The sequence below is a fragment of the Tympanuchus pallidicinctus genome, unplaced genomic scaffold (assembly GCF_026119805.1).
Source record: "Tympanuchus pallidicinctus isolate F22 unplaced genomic scaffold, pur_lepc_1.0 scaffold1, whole genome shotgun sequence".
Lineage (NCBI taxonomy): Eukaryota > Metazoa > Chordata > Aves > Galliformes > Phasianidae > Tympanuchus > Tympanuchus pallidicinctus.
Window position 1 is genome coordinate 10,746,048 of NW_026294618.1, and position 16,165 is coordinate 10,762,212.

At 39.4% G+C, this 16,165-nt stretch overlaps 1 protein-coding gene across 3 annotated transcripts; it reads left to right on the forward strand.

The window, feature by feature from the left end:
• Nucleotides 1–1,488: 1,488 nt before the first annotated feature.
• LOC128091933 (zona pellucida sperm-binding protein 2-like) lies at nt 1,489–13,007 on the forward strand. 3 transcript variants are annotated; one of them, XM_052705395.1, is made up of 22 exons: nt 1,489–1,606; nt 1,842–1,894; nt 2,399–2,491; nt 3,772–3,899; nt 4,563–4,706; nt 5,004–5,087; nt 5,703–5,870; nt 5,939–6,035; nt 6,132–6,355; nt 7,319–7,472; nt 7,546–7,754; nt 7,838–7,955; nt 8,122–8,327; nt 8,743–8,860; nt 9,524–9,693; nt 10,144–10,217; nt 10,296–10,423; nt 11,412–11,601; nt 11,999–12,140; nt 12,400–12,496; nt 12,635–12,715; nt 12,798–13,007. In XM_052705395.1, exons 1-22 carry the CDS (start codon nt 1,584–1,586, stop codon nt 12,815–12,817), a joined length of 2,721 nt encoding a protein of 906 aa, XP_052561355.1. In that variant the 5' UTR covers nt 1,489–1,583; the 3' UTR covers nt 12,818–13,007. The 3 variants fall into 3 exon arrangements, with proteins under 3 accessions (XP_052561355.1, XP_052561415.1, XP_052561479.1); XM_052705455.1 differs by lacking the exon at nt 5,703–5,870; XM_052705519.1 differs by lacking the exon at nt 12,798–13,007 and having other exon boundaries at nt 12,452–12,496; nt 12,635–12,699.
• The last annotated feature ends 3,158 nt before the right edge of the window (nt 13,008–16,165 follow it).

Here is a 16,165-nt window from a genome sequence, read left to right on the forward strand (position 1 = left end):
AGAAGATGCAGCCGCCCAAGGGAGCAGAGCATTCCCCATAGGAGGGTCTCAGGCTCCCTCTCCAGGATGCTGTTGTTAATTACAAACCCTGCAGCTCTGCCCTCTGCCTTCATGAGTGCAGAGAGAGGAACAAAACCGGACTGTCACAGCATAAACCTAAGACAAACGGATCCCCAGTATAAAATACATAATAGAGAGAGGCTTTTTTCGCACATCTCACCTCTCAAAGAGTGTTACAAAGTCAGTATTCTTTATTCCCAGTAAAGTTATTTGAAACTACAGAAAGAAAATAGGGAAATTGTTCCCAAAAAAAGTAGGGAAATCAAATTTGGCCACAAAAGGGGAGAAATGAGAAATGCCACAGGGGAACTCTGACTCTAACAGTTAGGAATCTATTTGCACAGAGTGACTGACTGCTGGACTAAATGATGGCTGTCCTTGAAGATAGGAATGCTGAATTCCTGCTCTCAATTACGTGCAGTAATCAAGCAGTGATTGCTTTATTATCCTTTATGCTATTAATATTGCTGTAGTAATGCACAAGCTGGCTACATTCTGGCCACCAGCATCTCAGCTCATCAGCCCCAGAGGTGTCACAAATCCATGCATCACCCACAGTGATCTGAACGCACCCAAAGTGGTGATGGTGCACCCACAGAACCATCTGGACCAAAAACCATAGGCTTAATTTCTCTGCCTTCAGCAAGCAGCAGATGCAGGGTCCTCATTTCTGATCTGCTTGCAGTCAGATCCACTCTTACATAGTTTTGGTGAAATTTTTCCCCAAACTGGCTGACCACCACTAATAAGAATTACTTTTGATTTAAGAGTGCTACAGGCCACCAAGTCTGATAGTTCAGAAGAAATTCTTTACTCAGAGGGCACTCAGCCCTGGCACAGGCTGCCCAGAAAAGCTGTGGATGCCCATCCCTGGAGATGTTCAAGGCCAGGTTGGGTAGGGCTTTGACTAACAAGATCCAATAGGGGGTATCCCTTGCCCACTGCAGAACAGTTGAAAATAGATTATCTTCAGGTCTAAACCATTCTGTGTTTTGGTTTGAGATATCCATCAGATTCTGCTATATAGTACCTACAACACTATTTGCAACCAATGACTTCAACAGTCAAGAGTCCCTTCCTTCTTTATTACATCTACTGCCTTGAAACTACACTTTAGTTCAGATGTAACCCCAGTTCTCCAGGAAAGGCCATAAAAGCTTCTCCACAGGAAAAACAAAGTGAAAATGAAGCAACTCAGAAACAATAAATTACCATATCCTACCAGAACAGCACTTCTTACCTCCTCCACCACCACGCAGAAACCTGCAGCTATTCTGGAGCCAAAGAAACCTGGATAGAAATAGATCTAATCAACAAAACAAAAGAGCAGGTGACATGGGATATAGGTTTGTAATTAGGAGGACAAACAGCTGAAAATTGTTTTCACCACTATAAAGAGGGCAGCCTTTCCTCTTAAGATGGCATAGGCAAGAATCTTTTAATTTTATGGAAAGCTGATGGTAGAAATTTGTATTTTCTTGTGACTATTAGAATTAAAGATACTGAAGCAAAGCAAGGGCACAATGAAATTGGGTCTGGTGCTGAGGTGGGAATTTCATGGTAGTTAAGCGTTAACTGTTTTTCTTAAGGCATCAGTGCTCTGAGCTTCTTCTGTGTTACACCTAACTTTCCAATAGTAACCAAGGCAATCTTATTTTGTAGTATCTAGGCTTGTAATTCCAACACCCAGGCTTAAGTTTCTGTGCACGAAAACTTGTAAATTCTGCTAATCCTTGTTTTTCTTTGTTGTTTTCTGTTGTTGTTTGGTTTTTTTTGTGCAGGATATTATTAATAGGATTACTCATCTCTACAACATGGACCCAAGTGGCATCAGGTAACACTGCTGTGAGCAGCATTTACCTAAAGATTTCTATGATCATTTTTTCATTTATAGAAATGATTAATAGACTAATAGATTTTTTTTTTTCATCATTAATTTTTTTTTTTTTTTAATCATTAATAGATTGGAGAATTTCTTGTCTCTCTTTTTTTATTCTATTCCAGTTTAAAAGTTCAGTTTAGAGCAGCAAACTTTGCTCTCTTGACCCTATTGTAGAATCCTGTTTCCATCACTGGCTGCTCAAAGTAGCAGTGTCAGCTCACCAGTCACAATTACTATTGGAATACATGTTCATGGCTGTGTTGGAAATACTGGCTGGTGATTTCTTCACTTATTTTTGTTTGTTTGTTCTTGTTTTTGTGCTTTGTTTTTAAATCTAATATCTCTTGTTAGAAGATACAGAGATATAATTCCTGGTATAAAACTGTGTGGGAAGTAGAGGGTTTCTATTTTTTATCTTTAATTCTGTATTTCTGTCTTTCAATGCCTTCACTATAGGACTCATGACTTCAGAGTGCTTGAAGAACTTTTTGCATTTAACCCTGAGTATGGAACACTTTAAGGATAAATATTTATCTTTTTCTGCTGTTGGTAAGTTGACACAAAAGAAATTAGAGGGGGGAATTGTAAATGGTGAAGTCTTCAAAATCATTTGAGTTCTTCCTACTAGAATTTGCAGGATTGTATTAAGCTAATGGAGTTGTGGAAGTAGGTTATTTCTTGTTGTTTTTAAAGCTACCTTTATTTTTGTGTAAATTATAGCCTTGTTAAGTTATTACTTAGTATCAAAGCTAATCATGACTGCCTCTGAACCGAAATTGAAATGCTCTCTGTAGGGAAAATATGGTAGCTGTTGGCATGTTGATGCTGATGGATATTGTTTCTGGTACACAGACTTTCTTTAGTTACCACATACCCTATTCACAAAATGCAGTAGCTTTAGCTGGTGCTGTGTTACTGGTTTTGCACTGACAGTCATCCACTTTCTTGCTTACAGCTCATGGACCCTGTAGACGGGTATAAATTCTTAATGAAGCAGGGAAACTAGCTGGGCCTTCTCTGGCTTAGTAATCAACAAGTGATACTTTCAAGTGAGAAATGCCACAGGTTGTACTAGAAGGTCAGAGTGAGATAACTTGAGAACAATAGACATTAAGGCAAAGTTTGTGTTAGCTTTCAATGCTAGTTAGTTGTCTGACTAGGTGCAGTCAATTACACAGCATCTGTTTTTCAAGAACATTACACTTATGTCAAATCCTTCTTACTGTATGTTTCTGTGCTTAAGCATCTTCACCCATATGTAAACAGACTCTGCACTGAGGTATGTACAGCTTGAAAATATCATATTTTAGCCAAAAATAATTACTTGATAGTTCTGTAGACTGAGAGATTTGATCTAAGCATTAGTGTGTTTTGTTGTCCTGGTTAAGATTCCCAAAGAGTCTCCATTGGCTAAGCAGGCATTAGAGAGAAACATGGAGCTGTGCCAACCCTGGAGCAGCACCCTGATACTGCAAACTATCATCGTCAATCCATGACAACTGTGACACTGATCTGTCTGTTCTGTATTTACCCAGGCTTTCTCTCCGATTAGGATTTCACATCCTGCCATGTTGGTCATTTATTATTTTTGGCCCTTCAGCTACCAGTGTTTCCTGTCCTAGTCTGTTTGTAATCTTGTCCTACTTCCCTTTTCGTATAATTCCTTGCAGAATTTTATCTGCAATTCTCTCTTACCTCTTAGCATGTGGTATGTAGTCAAGCCATAGATGATCTAAGACAGCTGAACCCTAGGGGCAAGGGTAGGTTTCTATGAGCCTACACGGAAGGGGTTGTACTAATTAATGCTGATCCCAACTAATTGCTCATAGATCGATCTGGTATAACCTGGGAGCTAGACGAGGCCCTGGCATCTCAGTGTGGCTACACAATAACTTACAGCAGCAGGAATAGCATTGTATTTCGTGCTTCAGCGCTAAGTTGTCATTCTCACTTGGAGGTAAGTCAAACCAAGATGCAGTGCTGTTGTGTATAACCTCTAGGTGGAAGATGAAGAAATTATTAGTAGGTGTTTACTGAGGGGTTGTTATGTGTTGAACATCGACTAGCAGAAAATTATTTAATTCCCCTCAAATCTGTCCAGAGGTTTGAAAATAAGCCTTGGTATTGACGTCCAAATGTACTACATAGTAGCACAGATGAGCATAGGAAGAAGCACATCACATGTCCTTGAAGGACAACTGCCTTTTCCTGGATAAAAACAGGGAATCCATCTGGCTGTTGTTCTGCTCTGCTGTAGTGTTTTGTGTCTGAGATGGCATAATGGTTAATCTCAAAACTTTCTCTGCGTGTGTTCCATGCCCACTGTTGCTATGCTGTAAAACACAAGATCAGGTACATCTCAGGATGTGTTTTCTCCTCTCAAGCTCTGAAGCTATATAAAAGCTTCATGAAGCTCCTCCCCATTGTATTTGTGTGGCTGTGTAGTTATACGCCTCCATGTGTACAAAGTATATAGTTAACCAAGTAGTAAACAATCTCAGCAATGGAGTTGTACTTCTGTGGAAAGGTTGATGGGTGGATTTCCTGAGTTAGGTCACAAGAAGAGCTAATGTCCTGCTTGGGAAAATCAGTTTAACATGTGTTTCCTGTGTCCATGCAGAAAGATGTGTTTACAGTAACTATACAGATTAAAGTGTCCCATACTTCTGATATGAAAAATGCTACAACTCATCTGAAAAGTGCAAGTTGTCCTTGTGGCCCATGGAGTCCAAGAGAGTTAGTATGTGAAACCAACTACATGGAGGTAAGCATTAGAAGTTTCTTATGGTAAAATACCTTGAGGTGAGGGGGTGAATATTAGAAGATGCTGCATTTGGAAGCAGATCAAATGATAGGAATGAGTATCAGAAACAAAGCGTATACCTACTAAGTTTGCTGGGGAGAACTCTTGAGGGAAGAACTCTCTTGACTCCTGCTGTTCTCTCCAAAATTTTCTGGCTTTAAATAGAAGTGAAAACACTAAAACTAGATAATAGATAAGCTGAAATCAAGAGACAAGGAAAAAGGGCCACCAATACTTACAGCACCTTTTTCTATTCAGGTTTCTATCTGGAGAGATGTTCCCCAAACTGAGAAGGATATTGTCTTGAATGAACCTGAGGATTGGATTCTTTCTTATCAGGAGGTAAAAAGCAGGTTTTTTCTTGCAAGTAAAAGCTAGTGCTACTTCTAACACTATCATCGTTCAATGTCCACACAGTATAAATTGTCCTTTTCAAACGAATACTTCAGTAGGAAGAGCTCCTTTACCAACTGGTTTTTAGGAAAGAAGTATTCCATATTAGAAATACAGAAAGCTGCAGGCCTAATCTCCAAGGAAGAAATGGAGGCAAGGTTCTCAGCTTAAAAGTCATTTTCCCTAACAAGAAGTTGTGCAACAAAATCTCTAAGACTTCGTGGCCCAGGAATGAGCTGCAGATAGGCTTTTTTCTTTCTTAGTCCCTATAATTTGAGCACAGCAGTGCTGCCAATGTTCTGCCACATCATCTTCAAACCAGAAGGGATGCCTGGGTTTTGTTTTGTTTTTTTGTTTGTTTGTTTTTTTGTTTGTTACTCCTGATACAGAAAGCTTTCTTCGTGTAAGAGGATGAGCAATGCAAAGCTTAAGGGCTATCACATGACCAGCACTTAGAATAAGGCAGCAGAACTGCTGGGCAGCTGAATACAATAAATCATCCACTGTAGTAAATAACTCACTTTAAAGAGCTTGTTCAAACTGTTAATGAATTTCTCTGGGTAGGCAAAAGCAGGGGAAGCCTCAGTATGGCAGATAGTATTTCATCAACCAGAAGAAAAAAGAGCTCTGCTTGTAAGTGATGCTTGGAGGGCTGGCTATGGACTCAACACCACAGAAACCAGAATTCTGCTGCGAGTGCCATATAGCACTGCACAAATTCAACTGGTCAAGGTTGGTACACTGCCTTCAACCTAGGAAGTTGTTAGACTGTACAGGTCTAATGAGATCTCCTTCTGCAGGCTCAGGGAATTACCTTTTCTGCAGTGAGATCAAGTACATTTTACAAACAGCAGTGGATGATCCTGATGGTGGATACTGCTATGGCATGTCCTGTAGGTGAGAAATGTGGTACCTTACCCTACTGCTTAAATATATGGAGTCTGGCTTGCAACTACAGTAATGACCTGACAGTTTTCTTATCTTGTCCCTAAGATGGTGTGAACTACATTAACAAAACAATCATCTGGACTGTTCCAAAATATTTTCAAGCACTCTGTGCTGGAGCAACTGGCTTTAAGGATGTGCTTGTTGAAGCTGGTGTGAATCTACACAAACTCTCTGCTGAAGAAATGGCCTCCAGGAAATATGTGTTGTCTAATGACTTAAATACAATTACAGTGAAGATACCTATAGGTGCAGAAGGTGGCTTTTACAAGGTTAGTCATGTTGGATGGCAGACAAAGTAGATTTTCTGTTGAGTCATTTTTGTGGGTTTTGTTTTTGTTTTGTCTCTTTTTAGGGTTTTTATTTTTGTGGTGGTCACAGGATGGTGATATATAGAATTCAAATAGTGATAGAATACTGATGCATCCTGTATTCCTGGGCAGGAGTAATTGTTCATTCTGTTCCTTCCAAGTGATAAGGGAAGGGAAGAAGTAAGGAAAGGAGGAAAAAGGGAAATCAAAGGTACAAATAGCTCTTGTGTGCGTTGCATTGTGAAGACTCTTAATAACAAGCAAAGATGGACACAAATCTATAAGGGAATATTGATCTGTCTCCTACCTCATGTTAACATAGAGCTTTGGCTTCTCTGATGTTACATTCCAAAGCTATAAAACATGTAGCTCTTATCATATAAAACATGTAGCACTTATCATATTTTACCGGAGAAAAAAAAAAAAAGGCACTGAAGAGAATGAGAGCACATGATTTGTTTACAAGATCATGTGGTATTGGGATGCCTTGAGAATGTAGCTCTAAATCTAGTAGCTCTTGAAGTGAACTGAGTCCTGGGCAAATGCTATAACAACTGAGCTTTAGAGAAGTTGAAGGAGGAGCTATTTCCCTGATTAAACAGTCTCCTGCTTCTTTGGAGGCAACATGTGGGGGATGACTTCAGAAGGTAGTCTCTTGAGTATCCTGTGAATCCAGACTTTAGAGAACTACTGGCTGTAATAGTGATATAGGAAGCACCACATAAGAGGGTCAGCTCCTCACAGATGTTGATTGTTTGTTTGTTTGTTTTTCCCCAAACTTCCAAGCATAGAAGTGGCCTCACAGAGCAGAGGAGGACAACTATTTGGAGCTATAATTCTAGCAGAGTCTGTAATGCTATGGTATGACTTTGATTGTAATGTAGAGTCATATTCTACTGAAGGGTGTTCATTATGAAATTGCAGACTTCCGTAAGCAGTGGAAAGCATGGGGCAAAATACTCCATCAACCTGTTCTTGGAACACCAGTGGGAGGATAACAAATGGGGACTAACCAAGTATACCATCATCAAGGAGATAGAAACACCGTTTGAACAAGCAGAACTTGCTGTAACTAACAGTAAGTAGCTTAACATTGTTTACTGAAGGTTTTGGTACTGATAAGAAAATAATGTTGGCTTATGCATTTTCAGACTCCAATCTGAGTGCAAGGCTAATGAATGTTACAGTGGGAATGTTTCTCCTGGATGTGGAGCTTGTGAACTTGACCATTGAGGGGACAACTGTAACTGTACCTGAAGCTATTCAGCATGGATATTTAACATATGAAATTCGATATGCTAATGGAAGCAAAATTTATGTAATACAAGTGTCATTTGATGCACCAGGCATTAAGAAAGAGGTGTGTACGAAAGTATGCACTGCAGTTTACCATGGTGTAGAAATTGTATCACTCACTGTTTCTTCTAAATATGATTTTCCTAGTATGTAACTGATGACACAAGAGAATACACACTGAATGTCACCCTGAAGTTCATCATCCTTCCAACAAATGACACATTTGCTGTCCCTGTTATAACAGTGTCTGCTGTTAAAGATGCTGGTAAGCTAGTGGAATCTGAGCAAAACTTCTTTATCTGGCTGCAACTAGCCTGATGAACTCAGCTGTTAACTGTGCTGCATTCATCCAGTGATGCTGTCAGTGCTAAATAGCACTTTTGAACTCTGCCAGTAGCAAGCATGTTGGCTGACTCTTAACTGTATTACAGTACTACCCAGTGCAAGGGGATACTGTGATGAGGATGACTTCCATCTCATTATCACCCGTGGGAATGTGGACCAAAACTGGCTGCCCTTCATCTCAGATCAGCACCTGATGCCAGAGGTTGCTCAGAAAGACTACTATAGCCTGAATGACAATGGCACTCACTTGTTTGTCTCTGTCCCTTTTCTTTCCTCCCTTGTGGACTATAAGGTAAGGGTACTAGTCTGCATCAATTAAAATACATGCTCTATCATCTATGAGATATTTATATGATACACTATGTCCCTGTAGGTAAAAATAAAGCATCCATTTGGGATAGGCTTCGAATAATTAATGGAGAGCATTTTCTACTCTGGAAGAATGCTTTACAGTTAAGAAAAGCACTTTACAGCCACTTAAAGGCTGAACAACATTTTAATGGAAATTGTACAGGCGATGATATTTAAGTTGCATTGTAAAACTACTGAAAAAGCTCTTTGTGTCTGTCTCTGGATTAAAATAAAAACTCCTGTGGATGTGGTTTTGGTCAAGGATCATTACCTTTGGCTTGTGATAATCTGCTGCCTGAGTATTTCTAGAAAAGTAGTGGATCTTCATTCTCTTGTTTAATCTGTATCATCCCTAGGATATCCATATTTCTGGAGTAATGGCTTCACTTCACTTAACCTTGAAGGATGGCATCACCTTGGCTAATAAGAAGGACTTCTTGATTTCCTGCAGATTTCCACCTTCGGAGCTAATTCGTAAGAGCATTACCTCTAATGCACTGGGTTTAGCTCCTAAATGCTATTCGTTGAGTTGCATAAATAATCACAAACCTACGCAGTTTTAAAGGCTTATAGTATTTATGCTTCTGTGACACCTTATCTGCTTGTCAAATCTTATGCCAAGAAATATGCTACAAGACAAGTGGAATTACAGTGTGAAGAGACTATCCTGTTGGGTCTGGATTTTGTAAAGGAGTCAAAATCTTCTTGCTCTCTCACTTCCAAAGCAAAACCATTTGTCAGAAGGGTTTGGGCTTGTTTGGGGCTTTTTTTTTTTTTTTTTTTTTTTTTTTTGTTATGATGATGGGCCTTGAGGGGGGTGGTCAGCTTATAAACTGTTCATTGAGAAACATACTCATCTGGATTGACTGTGCTGAAATATATTGGTTAGAAAAATCTTTTGGTGAAAGGAAGCTTTCTAAGAATAAATGTGTGAAATCACCACTATTCCATGTATTGCACACAGTAAAGATGCTAAAGAAAAATTAAAATTAAAGACAATTAAAGTCTTGCTCAGATGTTTGCTCTCATGAGCTGCCAAAAGCCTTGCTAGCAGTCCATAAAGAACTTCATTGTAGCCTTCCAGCTCCTTCATTTTGTAACCTCATTTGTACTGAAAAATGTATTTTTCTCTTTCAGAGTGCCTTCCCAATGGCACTGTGGTAATTACTGCAATAAAATTAGTAAGACTTGCAGATCTGGACACCAGCCTGCTTGTCTTAAGAGACAAACAGTGTAAACCCAGTCTAGTGACAAAGAAGTCTGCAACCTTTAAATTCAATGTGAATACATGTGGAACAAGTAGAAAGGTAAGGGCTTAGTAATATTTACTTCCTGTTGGGATGGGTTCAGCACTAGAAATGGCAGAGATTCAGAAGCTGCAAGAAGGTTGCAGCTGACAAGTGGTCACTTCTGAAAAGCAGTATACCTACACTCCAGTTCTGAGAATGCAATAGTTAGGTAGAATTTTTTAGTTAAAACAACTTTTAGAGCCAGAAATGCTCTCTGAAACAGAACTTAGTTTGACACTGTTGACTGTAACAGATTTGAATGTGAGCTTATGTTGTCAATATACACTCAGCTTCCTTGTAGAAGCTGATTAGTAGTCACTAATGAATGCCTAGACTGACTTAATTTACATATAGGGAGAAAAGAACAAAAGATCTAATGTTAAAATTCCAGTTGCATCTAATGCAACTTAATTCTGCGAATGCTAAGTACAAATTCTGCTGACAGAATCAACTGTATGTATGTTTCAGTTCAACAGCACATCTATAACATATGAAAATGATGTACTCTATTTCAGACCTGGAAATGATATACCAGTATACCAGTAAGTACTGTTCCCTAGAAGGAGAATGTCAAAGGTGGTTTTCATTTCTAAAATCTAATCCAGAATGTTTTCCTTCAGATTAAAGTTTGTATGTGTTTACACAATCAAGCACTCAGCTGATGTCAAGTATGAAAATAAGAAGAACCTTCCATCAAATATTAAGCCAGGTTTTGGCTCTTTAGATCTCTCACTGAAGCTTTTTAAAGGTAACTTTTTCTGATCAGGCTTTTTATCAAGGATAGGGTTGGAAAAGCTGCTGATTGTCTTCTTGTTCAACTCTGCCTCCAATGGGGAACGGGGTGACTCAGAGGCAGTTGCTCAAGACCATGTCCAGGCTTTTGAGTAACTCCTAGGGCAAAGTGAAAGACTTTTTGAAGGCTTCATAGGTTTTGCCTTCAGGATGTAACAAATGGCCAGGAATCTACAGTGGATCATACAATGTGCAACCAAGATGTGGGTTTTCTGCTGGGGTAGTCATGTTATCTTGTGTAGTGGTTGGTATCTCTCTGTATCAGCCCTTAAAGTGTGGCTAAGCAGAGGAATTAGTTTATGATTATTGTGACCAGTGTGTGCCAAAGAAAGAAGCTGCATTGATGCAGTTTCTAGGAGGAAGCTTTTCACACAGTGGGTGGTGACACACTGGAGCAGGTTGCCACAGGAGGTTGTGGATGCCCCATCCCTGGAGGCATTCAAGGCCAGGCTGGATGTGGCCCTGGGCAGCCTGGGCTGCTGGTTGGCGACCCTGTGAATAGCAGGGGGGTTGAAGTTAAATGACCACTGTGGGTCTTTTTCAACTCAGGGCATTCTGTGATTCTTTGATAATGCTGCTACAACATGGTAATCTCCTGGCAGAGGAGGCAACTGAAGCCTGAACAAAACTATCACCATCCAAACCAAACCTGTTTGGTTTGGAATGGCTCTGCTCTGATTTTTCAGTGTTTTTCTAGAAGTTGTTTTGAACAAACATCTCATTGCAGTGGATTTCATGGAAGGAATTGTCACTTCCTCCTCTGGATCCTCAGATCTCTTTCTTCACTTAGTTCTTATTTTCTGCTATCACAGCCCTATTTGCTGACACTTAAATACTCTCCCAGTTCTGGTACTGTATCAGAATGAATGATGATGAAAAAACTGAGTGACTCGAAATTGGTGAATATTTACCCTGTAAAAAGGAAACTCTAACATTTCTTCTAGAGAAATCCTATTCTGAGCCCTATCAGGAGCTGGAATATCCTGTGGTAAAATATCTGAGGGAGGCACTGTACTTTGAAGTTGAACTGCTCCAGCCTGCAGACCCAAGACTGGAACTGAACTTGGAAGACTGTTGGGCTACCAATTCTCAAAGCCAAGACAGTCTTCCACAATGGCCAATCCTCATAAATGGGTAAGAAGAGCACCCCTCTCATGGCTGATGACTGTTCAGCCCAAGGCCCCTACCCTTAACTAGAAGGAATGGGGAACAGGTTAGAAGTTGCCTAAGAAGGTTCGCTGTGTCCTAACTCTGTATCTGTTGAAGTACGTGAAGGTGCCTGCACAACAGCTATGGCTTTTGGTGTCAAAAGCACCAGGTGCTTCTAGCTATCACTAATGAACATCTAAGAAGCAACTATTACCATGGCCAAAGGCAGGAACCTTGAATGGGAGGGGCTCTGTCCATACTGCTATGCCCTGAGGAAAACAAGTTCTCTGTCACTTCACATCCATAGCTTGTGGAAGGAATTTACTGAAATGAAGGCTTGGATTATGTTTGCTTTCTTTTATTTTTATTTTTTTTCCAAAAGGTGTGAAAATAGTGAGGACACTTACAGAACAGTCTCTCATGAAGTTAATGTCAGCCATAGAGTAAAATTTCCTCAGCACTTCAAGAGATTTGAAGTGACAGTGTTCACCTTTGTACAAGGCACAACTCTATTACAAATGCAGGTGAGAAATCTCTTTTTTTGTCATGTTGGCAATCCCAATGCGTAGAGCAGATCATGCAACAAGTGCTGTAGAGGAGCTAGGAGCTCAGTTAGCCAGATACTGATGGGGGCTGTTATCTGCCTTCAAGGCATAACCTTAGGAGTAGTACATAAAGACTAGCCTAGCCATACAATAGCATTCACTTAATTTCATTTGGAGTTATGCATATCCAATTTTTACTAGACTCCCTGTACATGCTGCAATATTTTTTTTCGTGTAGTTATATTTCCACTGCAGTGTTGTGATCTGCAGCACTACACCACTGCCTTCAGATGTGATTTGTCAGAGGAGATGCAATCCTGGGACACATCGCCTTGGTAAGAAAACTGGTATTCCTCAAGTTGTTCCTGGAGATTGCTCAGCAGCTCACTGCACGCTGGTTGGAGTTCTGTCAATTGACAGACTCTTCCTGGTGTGTGCTATACAGAATATTAACACCTGAAATGTCTCACTAGACCGCAGTGCAGAACCACATCGACAGGGACAAGTGTCATCTGGAGCAGTGCTTATTAGAAAGGAAAAAATGGTCAGAAAAGGTTGGTATTGCTCCCAGATCACATTACTGATATACCAAGTGTACTGCGGTTTTAACGTGAGGCATTTCTCTCTTCCCTGTAGGTGAACGCACAGATTTCTGAGGAAATATCCAAGGACTGCTTAGTTCCACAAAATTGCAGTTAAATGGCCCCTAACCAGGGCTGTTAGGCCAGTAGTCTGCTTGGACTTGCAAGGAAGGGCATCTTAAAAATATCTGCCAGGAAAACACATTCTCATTGCCTATGAGGAAAAGGGTCAGCTAAATAAACATTGATGTAATCTCTTAGTAAACTTCAGTCTGTTCCTCTCTTGTGTTTCTCTAGAGCTTTGAAGTTGTGTTTTTTGTGTGTGACTTGCATCTTACCTAGTCTTACCAGCAAACATTTCTGAAACTCTTCTAGTCATACTGCAGTTGTAAACATCTGTTCCAGAGCAGAGGGATGATGGTAGCAGCAGGCATCAAGTCAGTCATTTGGGGTGGGTGGTTGCTCTTTTTAAAGACTTAAGATGAATTAAGCAGGGAGCTTAATATCAGTAAGCCTTTCTGAAGCAAGGTGGGCATGACCATATTTGATCCTGTAGAGGAACTGACAGAAAATCTGTGAGCTGTGGAGGGCTATGGCTCTGCAATGTCAAGTTGTTGCTTTCCTTGGAGTGGGGGGAAGAATCAGTCACAGATTGCACCAGTAATTCTGCTATGCAGAGTAAACAGCCACACTAGAGGAAAATAAGCTTTTAGTGGAGACTTGATGTAATATCATGACAACTATTACTAAACTCTATCTACAAAGTGTTGAGGGTTCTTCCTTATATTAGGATTATATTAGGAGTTCCTACTAGACTACCTTTTTTTTTTTTTTTTTTTTTGTAGAGGCAAAAATGTCGTGTTTTTTTTTTTTTTTTCCCCTCTGCATCTGAACAGAGCCATGAAAACTGCTCAGATTCAGTACTGTATTTTCCTGTTGTAAGGAAAGCTATTGCTTGGCATGAATCATTATTGCTTAGGGCTAAATCTACAACAATGGGTATAAAATGCAGTTTTCTTTTTAACTTTATTAAATAGAATTCTACTACAGGGGATTTCTGTGAAAGCCACCTTGAGCAAGATACTATTTCATGAATCTGTTTGTACCTTGTGAAGAAAAACAATGAATAATTGATTTGTAGCTCTGTTGTAATACCTGTGCAGTGGCCTTGTTAAACCAGTTTGTGCTGTAACTTAGAGCTCATGTTTGTAAACCTTGTCAATCTTACAATTTCTTGTGAAGTTGATATGTAGCTAATAGATTTTTTGCTAGAAAGGACAATAAAAGATGTGTAGACTTCCTGATGAACAACATATGAAGTGCCTCAAGACTGTTTTCCTATGGAGACAGCTAAAATGCTGAAGGAATCTTACTTTACCCCTGCTTACTTACAGCTTACTGCTGTGCTCAATGAATGACACTGAAATGTGCATCTTGTTCTTCAATAAGGGAATAAAAGGAAAGGCAAAGCACAAGCTTGACAGACCATTTACTCTGTGTTTACTGATTATTTCTCCTATGTTAACCCAATGGTTAAGTGTCATCTATCCCTGAGTTTGTGGGTACAATCCAGTGAATTCACAAGGCACATCCATGATATACTTGCTAGGGTTTTGTGTCTAATAGGTTCCAGTTTTGTTTCTATACTGGTGGTATAGTGATGTCCCTGTATATCTCCAGATCATGCTAAGTTTCTCCCAAGAAATGAGTAGTATGCAGTTTTTTTCCAGATGAAGCTGCAATTTTCATCTGCTATGATGGTGTTTTAACAGTGCACTGTAGGCTGCCGTGGGCATCCTGAACCACATTCATCTCTGGGAGTGCAGGGGCTGGGAGGAAACATGTAATAAGTAGGAACTAATGTGAGTATTAAGCATAAGGTAGGGCAGTCTATTTTAACATTGCTAACTTTGTCTCTGCTGTGGCTTCCTGGGTTTTATGATCTTTTTCTTCAAACCAAGACACAAAGAGAAAATCACTTAATAGAAAACACAGTATTTACAATCTTTCATTTATGGATTGTTCGTTCCCCAGGATAGTCAATATCTTGTTCTTTTCTACTATTAGGGACTTAAGAGATGTTGAGAAGCTAGATGATGCCCAGTCTAAATTTTGTTTCTACTCTTTAGTCTTTCTTAAACTCTGTTTAGCACTGTCCTGCACAATGAGAGTTCTAATAGATTTGTGGTCTTTACTGAAAATTCATGAGATTCCTATTTCAACCTTGGAAAGGTTTTGAATGAACTTTGTCAGATTTTTCAACACTGTGTGAGACACAATCTATTTCAATATCAGCAAAATATTAAATTTGAAGAAGACATGACAATACTCTCTGTGCCTCAGAGGTGCCTGTTTATACTAAAACTATATAACTGCCTTCCTGGTTTTATATATCTAAAAAAAATATATATCCTCTTCAAGTGTTGATTCAACACCTCTTTGCCTTTCAAGTGGATTTTTTATGACCACATGCTTTCCCCCCGGTATTTGGAATGTTATTTTTATATCCTTGTTAACACAAGTTGAAAGGAGATCAATCTTATTTGTTTATGCTTTATGTCTCCTGCAATTTCAACAGGTGAATGATAAAAGTCTAGGGGAAAAGAGAAGTCTGGTGTAATTTGTTTTTATAAGAAAATAAAACAATACTGGAAGCCTACTGCAGACAGATATTTCCACTTGAAATAAATGACAGTAAGTCAGTGCTATAGCTAGCTCTATCTGGCTCTTGATAGAAACAGTTTTTTCACTTTCACTGTACTTTATTATCAATTGCATGACTACTCTTCTTGAAACTGCTGCTTTTGTTTCTTAAAGCAACAACACCTTACTCTTAATCAAATTTTGAAAGGTGAGAAAACTGATGTTTGTTCACAGCTCAATTAATTTTAGTACACTTGTTTTGTTCTTTGTTATTAATCATTAATGGCTTAAGTGGAAGCTTAAAAACCATGCTTCTGTCTGGAGAAAAATGCTCTGATAATGAGTTAATGATTTGGGAAACTCTGGTTTCTACCACAAACCTATCGATAGTCTGCAGCTAGTAATCTCCATAGAAACTCTCCTACTATTTGAGCATGCCAGTTCAAAAACATCTGAGTGCCACACTAACAAGGCAGGTACTTACTTCAAATTAAATGCTTTAAAGCATAATTAAATTGAACTAGTTTTCTTACAGTACTTAGCATAGTGATAAGAGTAAGTCTAGGTTCGTGCTGTGTAAAGACCAAAGAGACCTTCCAGATGGAAGGAGGAAAATGGGTCTTGCTCACTGCTGAACTTTCTCCATGCAGTCATGTTTTTCTATCTGTTAAATGAGGAGAAAACAAAAAACATTTGTGGCTGTATAACCATTAAGTTAGGGGCAAATGGAAGTCAGATACCTTATCCTCAGAAATTGAGGTGCACGTTTCTTTATATATA